Here is a 15,998-nt window from a genome sequence, read left to right as displayed (position 1 = left end):
CCCCACCAAATCTTTACGGAGGCTAGGTGGTGGCCACGCTGAACCCTTGGAACAACATTTTCTGAGTCTTTAAGAGTTTTAGCATATATTTTATCGTTTTGCTTATTAAAAACTTCTTGAGCAGTGAAAATTTTCTCATCTGTGGAAAGAATATTTTTTCATGGCCGTTGACCGCGTGCCACCGAAGAAGCTGCTTGAATATGTCGAGTCTAAGTTCTTCAAGCGCGTTGTCTTGTTCTGAAGGATAAATAAGATTACTGTAACTCAAATTCCTTCAATCAGGGATGCTGCATTCTAGTAAAATAAAGCCCTTTGTTTTATCTTAGACAGAAAACTATCTGCAAACTATTTGGAAGAAATGATTTAGAAATCATCCGTTGCCTTGTACTGCTGCAGGAGATCATCGACAAAGATAATTTTGGTTAGATTAGAATCTCCGTACATGAAACAGCAAAATAATTGAAAAAGTTTTTTCTAATAGCGGTCTCCCCTCGGCAGGCAATGGCAAGCCTCTGAGCGCATTTTTGCCATGAAAAAGCTCCTTATAAAAAATATAGCCGTTCAGACTCGGCTTAAAACTGTAGGTCTCTCCATTTGTGGAACAACATCAAGACGCACACCAAAAAAAGGAGAGCTCGGCCAAACAACTAAAAAATGTGTAGGCGCCATTTTTTTATTTTTTATAAATCCAAACAGTTGCAGAGGGCGTAACGAGCGGCCCTCATTGGACAGTGGCAGTAACGGTAAGCTATATTAAATATTGTACCCGCACAGATTGCAGCCAAAATTTCTCCTGCCCTGTTCACGGATGGTTTATGCATCAAATTTAGGCTTCTAGATCACTATAGCGTTTTCAGAGAAGCAGTCGATGGTCTTTTTACTAGCGTAATTCTTATGTGTATTATGTTAGTCCTGCTGGGTCAATTGACTGACTAGGCATGGAGCTCTTAAGTTGGTTTCTCCATGCAAGATGAGGGTGGAAGTGGCTTTAGGAACTCGCTCTCGCCTGCTCAGGTGGACTTCGAGGTAGCCCAGCTATCACTTGGCGAAAAAACTCAGGTTTGCTATTTAGCTATGGTGAAAAAGAGAATTGTGAGGGGAACTTTTGGCTCACGTCACTTGGGGATTCGGCAGCCAAATTCTGCACGATACTTTCATACTCGTTCAATCAGTTGTTGTTCAGACTGCAACAAAGTGTCATTGGTTGATTTTTCTCGTATGGTATATCACCAACACAATCTCAGTTTTTTGTAAGCACACCTCAAGTGACGTCAGTCCATCAGCTGATTCTGTAAAATTCGTTCAGAGCCGAATATCTGTCTGTTAAAGAGCTCACCTTTGAAATCTTATCACCATGGAAAAAAGTGGCTTGCAGGGTTGCAACGCCCATTTGGCCTCTAGATATCGGAGGCTATTAAGCAGTACTTCTGGGGCTGACAAAGCTAACAAGCAGCTATCGTTAGTCATCGAGGTGGTTGTTGTTGTTGCTAATGCTGTTGGAGTAACAGCAACAGAACTTCGAGCTCCTTGTGAAACAGCTGTATGGAGAACCTAGAGACTCCAAAGTAATCGTTATTTTACTCTATACGAGGGAGGGTCAGATCTTCGAAAAATTAAGAATTTTATAATTCAAAAAGTTCTGAACCCCTTACCACCTTACACCAAAGTTAGCAAAAAAAAGTATATACGCCCATATTTTTACTTTTTAAGTTATTTGCATAGAATAAGAATCGCGTCGAGTGGGTCATGCAGTAAACGAGGACAAGGCAAAGTACCGTGTGTCAACAATCGAAAAGTTTACGCAGATTGGACAGCAGGTTGCGATTAACAATTATGAGATCGGCGTAGTCAAAGAGTGTGTCTACCTCGGATCCAACATTAACACCAACAACAACGTCAGCTAAGAGATCTAGCGAAGAATAACTCTTGCCAGCACTTGGCTACGAAATACGAAAAAAAGGTCTATTAGTCACTCAACCTTCCGGTCTTACTGCATGGCGCTGAGTCCTGGACATTGACGAACACCGATGGGCGAGCTTTCATGAGAAAGATCTATGGTAAATTTGCGTGAATGATGCACATCGAATAAGATGGAGTCACGAGCTGTACGCTGAAATCGTTGTAGAGAAGCGCATTAAAATTCAGCAGCTGCGTTGGCTAGGTCACGTGGAGCGAATGGGTAATGACGCTCCAGCAAAGAAGGTGCTATTTTCGTAATGTACTGGTGAAGCTCGCAAAAAAGGACGTCCTCATCTACGTTGGAAATACCAAGTCGACGACGGCCTGATCGCCGTTGGTGTTTGGTGTTTCTAACTGGCGTCAACGCGCGCAGAGGCAATAGGCGGAACATTTTGGTCGCGGCCAAGACCGAACATCGGCAGTAGTTGCCAGCTAAGTAAGTAAGTATTTAAAGATAATTTGTTTACCATTTTTTACCAATTTCGAATTTCAAAGACCCTTATCTCGATTTCGGGGCATAACTTAAAAAACAGAGAAATTACTTGTTTACTTATGACTCGATCTCTTAAAAATAAATGTTTTAGTCTAATACCCAGAAAAAAGTCTATTTCGCCGTTAGTGTTAGTTATGGAAATATAAGAGTGTGGGTATATTCAGTTGGCCGACACTGTATAATATGTTTGTCCTCGACATGAACTGAAACATCACTTGCAAGTGGCACAATCAAGTATGCCACCGGTGAAAATTCATACATTAGCACCATAATTCAATATAAAATTTACATAATAAAAGTTGGAAAACGCCTTTTGTTAGTTCTTATGCCCACCGTTATATTTACATAGAAATATCTATCTGCAATGAAAATTTGGAAGTAGTTGCATACTAACCACAAAGGAAGTAGTTGCACACTAACCTCTTAATCACTTCGTGACTGTACGTAAACTACTCGGAATAGAGTGAAAATAGTATCACTAGAATATTTCCTAGTTACACCGCCAGTAAGAGATATTGCTGTAGTATTAATCCTGATTCTGTGAATGCGAAGCTGGAAAGACGTAGAAGAGGATCGATCGAGGTGGAGAGCTGTAGTTGCAGAAGCAATGGTCGGCACAAGACCGTAATGCTAATGATGACGCAGATGATGCTAATCGGGATATGACCTCTGCAGCATTTAATGAAAATTAAATGTGAACCCAAAAAATATTCTGGTCCTACACTATTAGTAAGAGCGGCTGTCTTTTATCTGCAATTTGATTTCCAAAAATCTTTCAGAATCCCTAATTACTGTAAGATATTTCAAGATGAAATCCATGCTGTAAAAAACAGCTGAATTGGCTCTGGAATTAACTGCTTTTAATACTCGAGCAATAGCCCGAATCTCCATGAAACGCCAAAATGAAGAAACAGTTTTTTCGAATAGCGGTCACATTGGCAAACCTCCGAGTGTATTTCTACCATGAAAAAGCTCCTCATAAAACACATTTGCCGTTCAGAATCGAGTTAAAAACTGTAGGTCTCTCCACTTGTGGAACAACATCAAGACGCACGCCACAAATAGGAGGAGGAGCTTGTCTAAACACCTAACTAAAGTGTACACGCCAATTATTTATTTATTTTAGCAAGTATGGCTCCTTGCACTAACTCGGAATGCGTTCGACACTGCATATCCAAAATAGATGAACAATGCGGAAATGAGCAGGTCACTATTTACTGGATAGCAGAACAAAGGAATGGAAGGAAATGACAAAGCCGACTTTCTCGCTAAGGCAGGTATTCGCTTGCCAAGATTGAGCACGACAAATATATACTTATCACTCTCCCTTCTGAAAACGGAACTAGCTCTGGAAACGCAGTCGATTTGGGAACACTCATCCTCGTACAAAACTGCCAAAAATATGCTAAGAATTTGGAATATGAAAACTGCAAACCTTATTTTATCACTGTCTAAGAAAGGCTGCAAAATATTAGTTGGTTGGACACCGTCAGGACACCGTCTCACCCCACATCGCACAGCTGAAATGGGATTAGTCCAGATCGATGCGAGTAAACATCCAATGAAGCGAATGCTAAGAACACTTTAGAATACCTACTCTGCCACTGCCTTGCTCTTTGAAGGATTCGACAAATGTGCCTAGGACATCCTTGACGGGTATTGCGGAAAAAAGGCTGAACGGTTTGTTAAAACTCGCGAAAACGTGCGAAATACATAGCACTGGCAGCTCAATGGACCGTAGAAGTCTAAGTGAGATCTTTATATAGATCAGCCAGCACTACATATTTTTAGTCAGGACGTTTTACTGCATGGTTTTTCAAGTTCTTAACAGAATTGTGTTTTGGAAAGGCACCTACTCCATCACATAAATATTCCATTAAAACATGCGCGAAGTGGTTGCAAGGACAGCGAAAATGCCGAAATGCGCTGATAAGTCAGTCAAAAAAGGGTAGTAAAATAAGAAACAGAAAAAATCAAAACGTGTCGCCTACAAAAATCAAATAAAAAACTCAAGGAAACCAAGAAAAGGGTAATAAAAAGGCGGTAACTGTATAATGAAATTGAAATTGAGCTCCTCATGTTCTTGTTGCTTATTTTTTGTTGCAGTTACGGTGGCAACCACCATAAATGTCTGCTGCTAATGCAAATATTTGCAGTCGAAGTGGTAAACTTTTTTATGGCACATCTCTACAAAAAAAAAAAAATGGATGATGGCAAACAAATGCGAATGAAGGGTGGGCCCTCGGCTGGTTTCTTTTTAAATCAAATATTATTTTGACACGGATAACCTTTCGTGCCCAAGAAAGTAGCAGAAACTCAGTATTATTCAGGATATGAAATGGATCGTTTTACGTTTGAATGTTACGAAGTATTGAAAACTTACTCCTCGAAAGTAAAGTCTATGAAATAAACCCCATGACCATCCCAGCATAAAAAAAATCGTTTACAAGGTTAATGGAACCTCGACATTTATTCTCTAGTGAGTGGCACAAAATACAGAGGCCAGGTTCCAAGAGTGTATCCAATGTAATGGTCAACATTTGGAGGAAATAATTAAAGAAAAATAAAAACCGCCATTGTCTTCTTTAAAATATTCGTTTGGGGAAAATAAATACAATATTTTCTCAGGAGAAGGCTGTAGAGATCGATATCTCGTAAAGTATCGATCAGACAATTTAAAGTTTATGCTCGTTGTCGAGGTGGCATTTCACACTAAACAATTATTTTGCTGTTTTTCTTTTGATTCATTCAGTTGTGAATTACAGGGTGTTAACAATGGAAGTCAAAAAAGAGAAAATTCGGTAGATTTGATAAAGGCGAAAATGCCGGGCAACTCTAAAAACAGTGTCGATAATGTCGAAAATTTCGATAAAATCACAGAAATAATCGAAGTTAACTGACTTGTTAGTAGCCGTAGCATCGCCAGGAACTTTGTTGTTGTAGCAGCAATACCAAATTCTGTCAATGCAATGTAAATCCCAGGTCGTCTTCGTCTAGCTCATCTAACGGTAGGTCTAGTAAACTTGCTGTTTCGACAGTTTGGGTCCAGAGGGACAAGGGTCTTAGAAGAGTGGGTTAGTGTTGTGCGGGGTGCCTTCATATGCTGGACGTATGTATGTTGGGTATCTCGGGGTCGATTCAACCTGCTACAATATCCCGAACGCAATTGGGCCAAGGTTACGCGGGTCTCTCGGGGTAGCTGGAGCTCTTCATCTGCTGTGGGTGGTGGTTGGACTCCAATTACAGCATTCAGGAGTCGGGAGCTTAAGAAGGTGGTGAGAGTATCCCGTTGAATGTCGTTGAGCGTATATCTAAACACTGTCCGATCCAGTAGTTGTCGATTCGTTTTGTCCTGGACCTTGTCGGCGTAGTTGAAGAGGTGCCTCCTGACGTGCCAGGAAGGTGGCTCTGGGACAAGTAAGTGTCTACATAGGTGAAGCCACCTTAGCAGAAACTGTTTGCTGAGCAATTTGTTGTGTTTCTTTCGGAGGCAACCCGTTGCTGTCCGAATAGCAGTGTTTTGGCATGTCTGAAGCTTTGTCTACTGCGTGTCACTAGTTTCAGGCGACCAGACAGGTGCAACGTCGTTTAAAAACGGCCGCCAATTGCCTTAAATGTCGATAGCAACATTTCGTAGGCTTCTCGTTGCCTGCTGGCGAGCGACCACTGTTAGAAAAGACTTCCTCTAACATTTAATGATTTATGTCCACACTGTGCATTGAACCCGTGGCAAACCTAAACAAAGTCGCGCATCAACAAACTTGACTGCGATGGTCATGGTTACCCTAAACAATTTAAGGCTACCCTTAAACAATTTAAATACCTACTAAGCAGGTACGGATAAAACCACAAACACCCACTCACAACGGCTTGCACATTTACCCACTTTTATGGATTTAGGTTCATGCATAAGTGCCTTTGTAAATATTTGTGTATCTCCTATTATTCCTTCATATGAATGCATTTTTTTTTTTTTTTGTAACAAACTTTCAATTCTAATGCGCTTTAGTTATAGAACTTTTATGGTTTCCTTCCGCCACATGTCCTTCACATCCGCTCGAACTTCAACTTAAGTCTACGGCTCCGTCCAGTAAGCTGCTAAATCCCACAACACATCGAATTACCACTCACTTTGATCGGAAAACAAAACGGGAAAATAATAACATGGCACCAGTTTTCCCTTTGCCGTATTGTTTCTGTTGTTATTGGTTGTGTTGTTTCGTCACTTGCTAATGACAACAGATTTTCTCAACAGTACAAATTGAATTGGTGCTTAGTGATTATATCCTGTGGCGCGTGTATTTATTCATTTGTTTCAGAACACAAAGTTTGTTTCTCTTTTTCTTCTTCTCTTCTTCTGTGTAAGTGAGATGTCATAAAAAGAAAGGCTGTAGCCACTTGATAAATACTAAATGGGGACGGTGTCAATGCCAGCATTAGTCGGTGACGACGGTGAAGCGGAGGCGTTTAACTAATCATTTTATGCCTTTATGCCGGGTGTTCTATGGAAAAAGGTGTAGTAGCCATAAAGTGATATCATGGGGTGCCTTCGGTGAATGGTGTGTGAAGCATAATGAGTGTAGAATAATGCCTAGATTTGAAGACATTAATTTGATGCTGCTGCACGTGGACGTTAATTATGATGTTATGTACACCTGTGTTTACAATAATAGCGGTGCGTTATATTGCAAAGTTTTGAACATTTATTTTTTTTTATTTAATTTCTTTTATTTTTTATGAAAATACAGTTCATACAACAACAAAAAACCATAAAAGTGAAAGTTTCCATTTTTGTACAAAATTAAAAAAAAAAATGTCAGCAAATTTGTATGAAATTTTAAGTTTTTTTAGTCAGTACTCTTAGTTTTGTAGCCCACTCAGCTAAATGTGTTATTGAAAATCCGATTAAAAATCATTAACACTAGAACTACGAAGATTTACCATATACCTATTTCAACTAACCGGTCATTTTAACCGGTTTTTTTGTTTAACTACACAAAACAGTAGAAATTTAGAAATAAAACTAAAAATTCATAAGATAATTAAATTTTCAAGCAAAAGAAACATATTTTATTCATTTATTGTAATTACATAACATAAAAAACATAAATAAGATAATTTTAAGTTCTTGGCTTCATAAGCGCCACGCGCAAATAAAATGGTCAGAAAAGCGTTGAATTTTTCTTCTGATAAATCCAATTCTTCACCAGTAACTCGTAAACCTTCTTGTTTTGTGCATGTTATGATATGATGTATAATATCACGATTAATTAGTAATGAGAAAGCACTACTCACAACATTCTTTACAATTTTTTTTTTTTTCATATCCTGTAGGTCCTACTTTTTGTTTGAAAATGGTATGTTTTGGTTTTCTCCCTGGATAGGATCCAGCTTTGATTTCATTCCAAATAGTTCCATTAGCAATTTCAGTTTGCTGATGTTCACTCTCATCGGAATAGGACGGAAATCTTACACTTTTTCTTTTCAAACTGGACCGCTGAAATATTTGTTGATTTGCAGACAACTTCGGATATATCTTCGCATATATTTGTTATATCTTCAAGAAATTTTGTTTTTTTCGAATGTGACGCCATTTTCAGGGTAATAACTTCTAACTGAAAACTATAATTTTATTTCCCTTTCTAATAATGAAAAAAATATTCAATCAGAAACCACTTACAATGTATCCAAGAATAATGTGAAATTATAAAGAAATATAAAAAATATTCAATTTATTGTCATTTGCAACTATACACGGTAAGTAAGAATATTAAATTGAAATGTTTATATGCTACGATTTATGATAACTTATCAGTATAGGGGTTACAGACTGACTGTAGAAATTGTATTCATATTACGGATTTAGTATAACTGTATATACCATATTACAGTTATACAAATTTTCGCATAATATATGGAAAACGCAAAATCTTTGAATTCCGGGAATTTTCCATATTCAAAATGAATATTTCAAGAAGATACAAAAAGTATTCATGATATTTTTATGACCGATCAAAATGACCGGTTCGTATATTTAGGTATAACACATAGGTAACTCTGAAAATTGGAAGCGTAAGAACAAAATAATCTATAATATTATTCTATACACAAATTTAATAAAAATCATGACATTATCGAAAAAAATGTAATTGGAATATTTAAGAGGAAATGGGAAATAAATGTTCCAACCGGTCATTTTGACCGGTTCGTAGTTCTAGTGTTAATATCCTAAATAATTCCATGCATTGCGAAAAACAGGTTTTTTTCCTTTTTAAAATGCAACAAAAAATGGCTTTAAGTGCCCAGGCATAAGACTGGACCCAATACTAATGTTATGGGCCTAAATAAAACACGCCGCAGAGAAAGCCGTGAAGATGGTATCCCTACTCAACAGACTGATGACAAACATAGGGAGACCAACTCCAAAGAAACGGGAAACAATGAAGGCTACCATGCTCCCCGTTCTCTTATACGGAGCTGAACTGTGGGCAAATCACCGGTGTAAGCTCCTGGAAGAAGAAGTTAGCAAACCTACAGCGCGCAAAATAAAGAACGAAACGTTAAGGCTATGGCAAGACCGCTAGGGAAACGAAACACGAGGCAGATGGGCGGTGCACTAATAAAAGACGTCGTTACATTGTACAGTAGGATCTGCGGCGAAGTAAATTTTTACATAGCCCAAAAGGACCTATTCAAAGTAGGGAAAAGCGAAGACCCCACATGCATATACGTGGATGCCGCCGAAGATGACGCTGAATACCCCTTTTATCAAGGCATGCGTTGGGAACAAGAACGTCGAACGTTCGAAAATGCAGTCGGTCATATAACCATCGGAAATGTAATCGACAAGATGCTAAGCAGAAACGTGGGAAATCATCAGTGGTTTCGCGGAAATAAGTTCTCCGAATGAAAGAGCGGGACCTAGAACGCAGCATACAAGCATACAGGGTTTGATTGAAAAGTAATGAGCCTTATTTTTTTAAGCAGTTTTATTAAACCATCTTGCAAGTGCAATTGGATTACGATGAAGAAGAAGAAACTGCGACTATTTTAGAGCAAACATTTGATGAAACGGTCAACGAAGAGGATTGTGATGAGCCTGATAATCGTATCGCAGTTGATGCGGTCGAGATTTCAGTCTGCGACGTCTTGATCGGTGCCCAAGACGAACTCGCAACGCCTGGTCCATCAGGAATGGTAAAACGTAGGAGATTGCGCTAAATTTTTGAAAGTTTGCATCATATGTGGATTGGGCGTAGGGGAAGTGGGGGATACTTGATCTAATTACAGTTTTCACTAACCTATATTATTTAAAGCCAATTCTTACATTTAGAATAGTTTAATAAGATATTGCAAACCAGCAAAATTATGATCATATGATCAAGTATCCCTTGATATTCTTAATACTAAATATCTCTAAAGTTCTGCAAAGAGAATGGGATTATATTATTAATACTGCCACCCCACTGTAGCCATAAGCTACAGCCTCTTGATGTTGGAGTCTTTGGGCCTTTCAAAAATGCATATGACCGGACTGTTTATGAATGGATGTCAAAAAACCCGGGAAGAGTTATAACAATATATGATGTCTCATTTATTATTGGAAAAGCATATCCTCTTGCATTTACTGCAACAAATATTTTAAATAGTTTTAAAAAAACAGGTATACAACCTGTTGATCGATTAATATTCACTGATGATGACTTTCTCTGTGCATATGTTACAGACCGCCCTGAGTATGAGCTTTCTTAAGTCATAACCATAGAAAATCGCGCAGAAAAAGACAATAATAAACAAAACAATAGTCCACTATTGCTTGAGCATCAAAGAGAATCAGCCCAGACGCAGTGTGAAGAAGCAAGGCCACCCGACTTGCTTGATATCCATTCCCAATTTGCACAAAATGAGGAAGCAGTAACAAGTTTTACTTCACTCCCGGGGCCATCTAACTTCTCTGATTGCTGTGATCAAGTAATTCAGGATAAAAAACCAGGACCCAGTTCTCCTTCACATCAAAGGGAAGAATCAAGCTTCCTTGTTAGTCCTACTGAAGTTATACCCTTTCCAAAAGCTGGTCCAAGAAGCGCAGTTAATAGAAAAGGGAAGAAAAAGTTAAAATCTGCAATTTGAACTGACACACCAGTCAATCAAGACTTAGAAACAGAGCTAAAATTAAGAGAGGAAAAGAAGAAACAAAAGGCAGACAAGACTAACAAAAAAACTCTTAAAGACAAGAAACCTAAGGAGAGGGTAAAGGAAAAGAGTGTTTTCATCTTCTTGTAGTGAAGGGGAACTTTCGTTTAGAGAATCTGAAGATTCTTTAAATGAATTTGAAGAAGAATTTGAGGAGTTAAAGGCAGTGAATTCAGACAATTTAAAAAAGGGGAAATTCATTGTTGTGCGTTTTAAAGGAGGCAGGAGAATGTCGTCAATATACCGGTACTTATGCATAATTGACCAGGTATATTATGACGATCTTGGTTGTCGCGTTATTTCTTTGAAATGTGCGGATGAAACTAAAAAATTGTTCTCGTTAGTAGAATCTGATGTCAGCGATGTTGAATTTGAAGACATTATTGGATTAGTTCCAGATCCAAATATTATTTTAAAAAGTGAAAGAATGTATTATTCCTTCATAAAGGCTCTGAATATTTTGAAAGTATTTAAGATAACCGACTGTATTTTGAAATAAATGTTTTGTTTTTGTTTTTGAGTTAAATTTGTTTTTATTTAATCTGTGATCAAGTATCCCTTGTTTATGCTCAAGTATCCCACTATTGGGGACACTTGATCATTTTGCACTATTTTTTAAATAATAATAATAAAATAATATGCCCACCTATTTAAAAAGTAACGTGATAAAAATAATGTGCAGGAATGTTGTTACTTTCGTGAGTTGTCATTATTGTTATCTAATTTATTCAGAAATTCATAAATATTGACCTAAACCAAAACTATGATCAACTATCCCCCACTTCCCCTACAGGGGACACCACGATAAAAAAAAAGCACCGCTTACTCTACCTCCAGGTGGTGTGGAAATGAGTTTTTTTCGAAAATGCATATTAAAATGTACTTTGTGGCGCTCATACGCCCAAAACTATTGATTTTACAAAAAAATCGTAATAACATTAAATGTAGGAAATTATCTCTAGTTTAATTTTGTTTTTGTTTCTTTCATAAAATGCGTCAGAATGGAGATATTGTAAAAAAAAAACTGTTTTTAGGCGAAACTTTTTCAATATGGCGGCGCTAGCGTCGTAGATACGAGGTGGCAAAGTTGAAATTCGAAAAGAGCATCCCAAAATCTATAAAAATTACCTAGTTTGGAAACTCCCGGAAAACTTTCCAGGTAACTCCCTTTTTTTTACCAAATGACTGGACTACTCGTAAATATTTAAAATTTTGACTGCTCAACTTTAATTTGCATTTGATATCAAAAACGCAAACGTGATTTTCATAGTAATTTTAAGCAATAAAACAAGTTTAACCACTAGTAAAATTTGTTAAGTGGATGTGAACATAAAAATGATTGATTATGTGTTCGTAATTAATGTGTGATTTTTGTCCAAATTGACAAAGAAGTGCAGTTTTCAAACCGAGATTTTTATAAATTAGTTAACTGATGAATTTGCATTTGAAATTAATGTTTCGACTCTTGACTGCAAATGTGTGTTAAAATTAGGCAATCAACTAAACCATAGCAGACTTATCAACTAACTCTTTAACCATTCGCCGTTTACTTCTATTAAAGTAGACTTAATAAGAGAGCTTGGGTCTGCCTCCGCTCGGTAGATGGCAAAAAAGTGATTCCTTAATGTCTAGTCAGCGAACTCCTTTCAGTTAACTTCTGATAAATAATTAGCGGAAGAAGCTCTTAACCAATGGAAGCTGATAGGAGTCCAGTGACATTCGAATCTACGTAACCGGAACGACCCGGATTTATATACAATTTAATTATACGAAACCCAAAGAAATGAAAAGTGATGGTAAAGATTAAAATTTCCGGAGTGACTCGATTTTTTATTCGCTTACAGGACAAAATCCTTTTCATGAAATTGTCCATAACCGAATTGCAAAGTGGCTGCCCTATGTCCTCGATAGCCTCACGAATTTCATCTTTGAGGTCTTGAATCTACCCTGGGAGTTGGCGTAGACCTTCTTTACGTGGCCCCAAAGAAAAAAGTCACAAGTTGTTAAATCACAAGATCTCGGTGGCCAATTGTGATCACCTTTTCGAGAGATAAATTTTCCCGTAAAAGATCAATGGTTTCGTTGCTTGTGTGGCACGTAGCGGCGTCTTGTCAAAAATAAACGTTGTCCAGATCAATACCATCCAATTTCGGCCATAAAAAATCGTTAATCATCTCTCGATAGCGCAACAATAGCGTAGCAAGCAATAGCGTAACACCTGTTATTGGAAAACCCTTTAATAGCTACTGAGAAAACAGTTGAAAAGATATTCATATTTCTAATTTCGCGTGGTTCGAACCATAAAAGCCGTTCGAGAAAAAATGCGCAGAAATCTCCTTAGAAAGCAGAAAATCATGTCCAGGGATATGAAAATATCGACCAGATTCATGTCAAGACTAATTACAGATGATCTCCACATGAAAACATTATTTACACAGATGAGACAATTTTCACTGTTGAAGTTTTCAATAAGCGCAACAACAATCTGTGCTAAAACTTTTAAAGACGCAACAAAGGGTTCAGCGTGGCCACCAATGGCTTGATGGGGAATTTCTTGTAAAAGCGTTAAATCTCTTCATTTCTGCGAAAAAAGGGTTAGGACCGGGGCAAAAGTGTACCAGGAGGAACTATTAGAAGGCGTCGTAAAGCAGTACTGTCTTCAATGGAAAGCATTGGATCTTCCAGCAATATTCCGATGCACCCCATAAGGCAAAAACAACCCAAGCAGTGGCTAAAAACAATATTCCTGGGTTCATAGCCGCAGAAGATTGGTCCTCTGGAAGTCCAGATCTGAATTAATTGGACTACACTTTGTGGCCAGAATTAGAGAACATGGCCTGTCGAAGACCTCACAGAAGTTTGCAGTCTCAAACAATTTTTGGTTCAGCGACGTCAATATACCTACATGAAAACCGTGCGTGCTGCAAAGCTGAATGGCCTAATCGTTTGAAGACTTATGGAAAAGTAAATGGTGGCCATTCCGAATGAAAATTTTTTTTTTTCAATATTTACATGATTAAATAAAACTAACTTCATTAAAAAAAGTATTATAATTTTGTATCTATAACGGATTTAACTTGTAACAGAACTTATGGCAGGACTAAGTAAAGTACGTAGACATATCTGCATCCAAGAAACCCTTCCATAATTTAGAGTTTACTTTCATACATAGATCCACTTCTTTGCTTTATTAAATACTTAATACTACTTACCTTCGAGTAGCTCTCAGTGGACCGAATATCATTGATGGTCCATGGCAGCATGGCAGCGGAGTAGCGCGGATCCACGGAAGCGGTGCCGCGATAAGTTAACGAAACGAGACGTGTTTTCATTTTGAATACTGGCGGGTAGTCACTTTACTCAGAAGCAATATTAACCAAAAATGAACACTTTAAAGTTTAGCTGGTATGCATTCACATTTGCAAAGCGGTCAAAATGGACCTATTAAATTACTTTTTCCAACAAATCACTGTTTTTTTTTTTTGTTTTAAAATCGTTTGTAGCATTCGAAAACTTTTCGGCGCGCATGACTCATTTGGAGCAGATGAACAGAAAAAATGTGGGCGTTGAATGCAAATTGCGTACACAAAAGAGGCAGTTGTAAGGTATGGATAAGTAGATAAGGGTGCTACAGTTTTGAAAAAATCCTGCCAGTAGTTCCTTCCTATGTTAATGGCAGTGAGGTTTATATATGTACATATGTAGTAGATGTACGTAGGTGTTTGTTATGCGATGTCCACCAAGGGAATTCCAAAAATATATACATACATACATATAATTGAGCACGCGACTAAAGGAATTTATGACATAGAGCGCCGACACAAATAAACCGTAGCAAAGGACTACTTTATGTTGGCTTTTAAGAGTATATTTTTATGTTCTTGTCTTATATGCACATACACACACACATCAGTTAGTTGTTTGTTCCGCCTGGATATACTTGCCCATTCATGTAATCGGAAACGCGCAAATGACTAGGTACCTACTTTTCCTAGAGCGCGGCTGCCTCGTCCTCTTTTTATTTTAGCGAATATCGATTTTTCGTGAGTTTCGCTACGTTAGGAATGGGTATTGCTCCGGTTTTACATGCACCATAATTCTTCACCCAGTAGTGCTGTCAAGTTTTTTCTTCATTCCAACAGGATAAATATGCAAACTGGATTTTATATGTAGACTACACAGGCAGCCGCCTTGCAGTCAATTGGACAAAAATGCAAGCAGTTATTCACTCGGTATATCGCAGACACCCCTATTTGTTCATACTTTCGTAGCCAGAGTTAGGATTTCTTTAACAATGCCTCAATTTTTTAGTTTATTCTGTGCTCATTCTATTATTTTGTTTGCTACTCTGTTTGTTATAACGAATTTTAGTGTTTTCCTAATTATTCATGTTGAATTACATACTTTTATACCAATTTTAACACTTTTAAACCATCCGCAACGTATAAACACAACGAAAATCCACTGAAAACTGCTGCCGTCTTAACAGGACACAACAGTTATCGGCTATGTCTGCAAGTTATTTTTATTTCTCTATATCCTTGCGCACTAAATTGTTTTTGCAAATATTGCGCTTTTCAAATTATCCTTCTCAACTTTCGGGCTCTTTAGCTTTTATGTCCTCAAAATCGCTCAAAATTCGCGGCTTTCGGCGCAGTCTCGGTTCATAATGTTTTTATTCGCTTTACTACTTCGCACCTGCTTGACATTTGAATTAGGCCGTTGTTGAGGCAAGCTATAACAACCCTGTAGCTGGCGAAGGTGGTAAGTAAAGCAAATGAATACTGACAGCACGCATCTGTCGTACATTTCCTATTGTGTTGCTAGGCTAGCGAATACACAAACCAGAGAGCAGTGAAAAAATTTTGTTTTCCACACAGGGTGACCCAAATTTTGGAATAAACCATAATGCAAGGTGATAATTTTGAAATGATTGCAGCCGCTTAAGAACACGCAATAGGACTTATTGAAAACAAAACCACGTCTTCCCTTTTTCTATTTTTTGCCAAGTACTATCACACTTTACACACTTCCTCAATTATTTTACACACTGTGCTAACCGAATGATGGCTTGAAATGACGGTCTGCTTTTCACCATGGTCTGGTAGCTCGACTACTGTGAATATTTCATAAAAGAAAAATCCATTGTGAATACACATCAGCTGGGTTTTGTTTACATTATTAGTAATTAATAAATACAGCAATTTTTCTTTAACATTTGTGTTCGTATATCAAAGTTAAATTTTATTACTTATAAATATAGTAAAAAAAGAAGGAAACGCGAAGGAGGAATTCCATAAAATCTTCGGCAAGTCTTGTTATAGCACAGGCAATGCAAGCCACAAATATAGTT

The 15,998-nt window shown here is 37.7% G+C and overlaps 1 protein-coding gene across 3 annotated transcripts in view; it reads right to left on the bottom strand.

Moving 5' to 3' along the window:
* The window catches only part of LOC128871660 (TBC1 domain family member 1), a 116,680-nt gene extending 101,335 nt beyond the window's left edge, over window positions 1-15,345 (bottom strand). For all 3 annotated transcript variants that reach the window (XR_008456054.1, XM_054113594.1, XM_054113595.1), the window contains exon 1: window positions 13,858-15,345. Coding sequence is in view for 2 of the 3 variants with exons in the window: in XM_054113594.1 (XP_053969569.1) it covers window positions 13,858-13,977 (120 nt within the window). In the remaining variant the exon portion in view is untranslated. The remainder of the gene's footprint in view (window positions 1-13,857) is intronic.
* Between the last annotated feature and the right edge of the window lie 653 nt (window positions 15,346-15,998).

Source organism: Anastrepha ludens, chromosome 2, assembly GCF_028408465.1.
Source record: "Anastrepha ludens isolate Willacy chromosome 2, idAnaLude1.1, whole genome shotgun sequence".
Lineage (NCBI taxonomy): Eukaryota > Metazoa > Arthropoda > Insecta > Diptera > Tephritidae > Anastrepha > Anastrepha ludens.
This window is presented reverse-complemented; position numbering and strand designations above follow the sequence as displayed.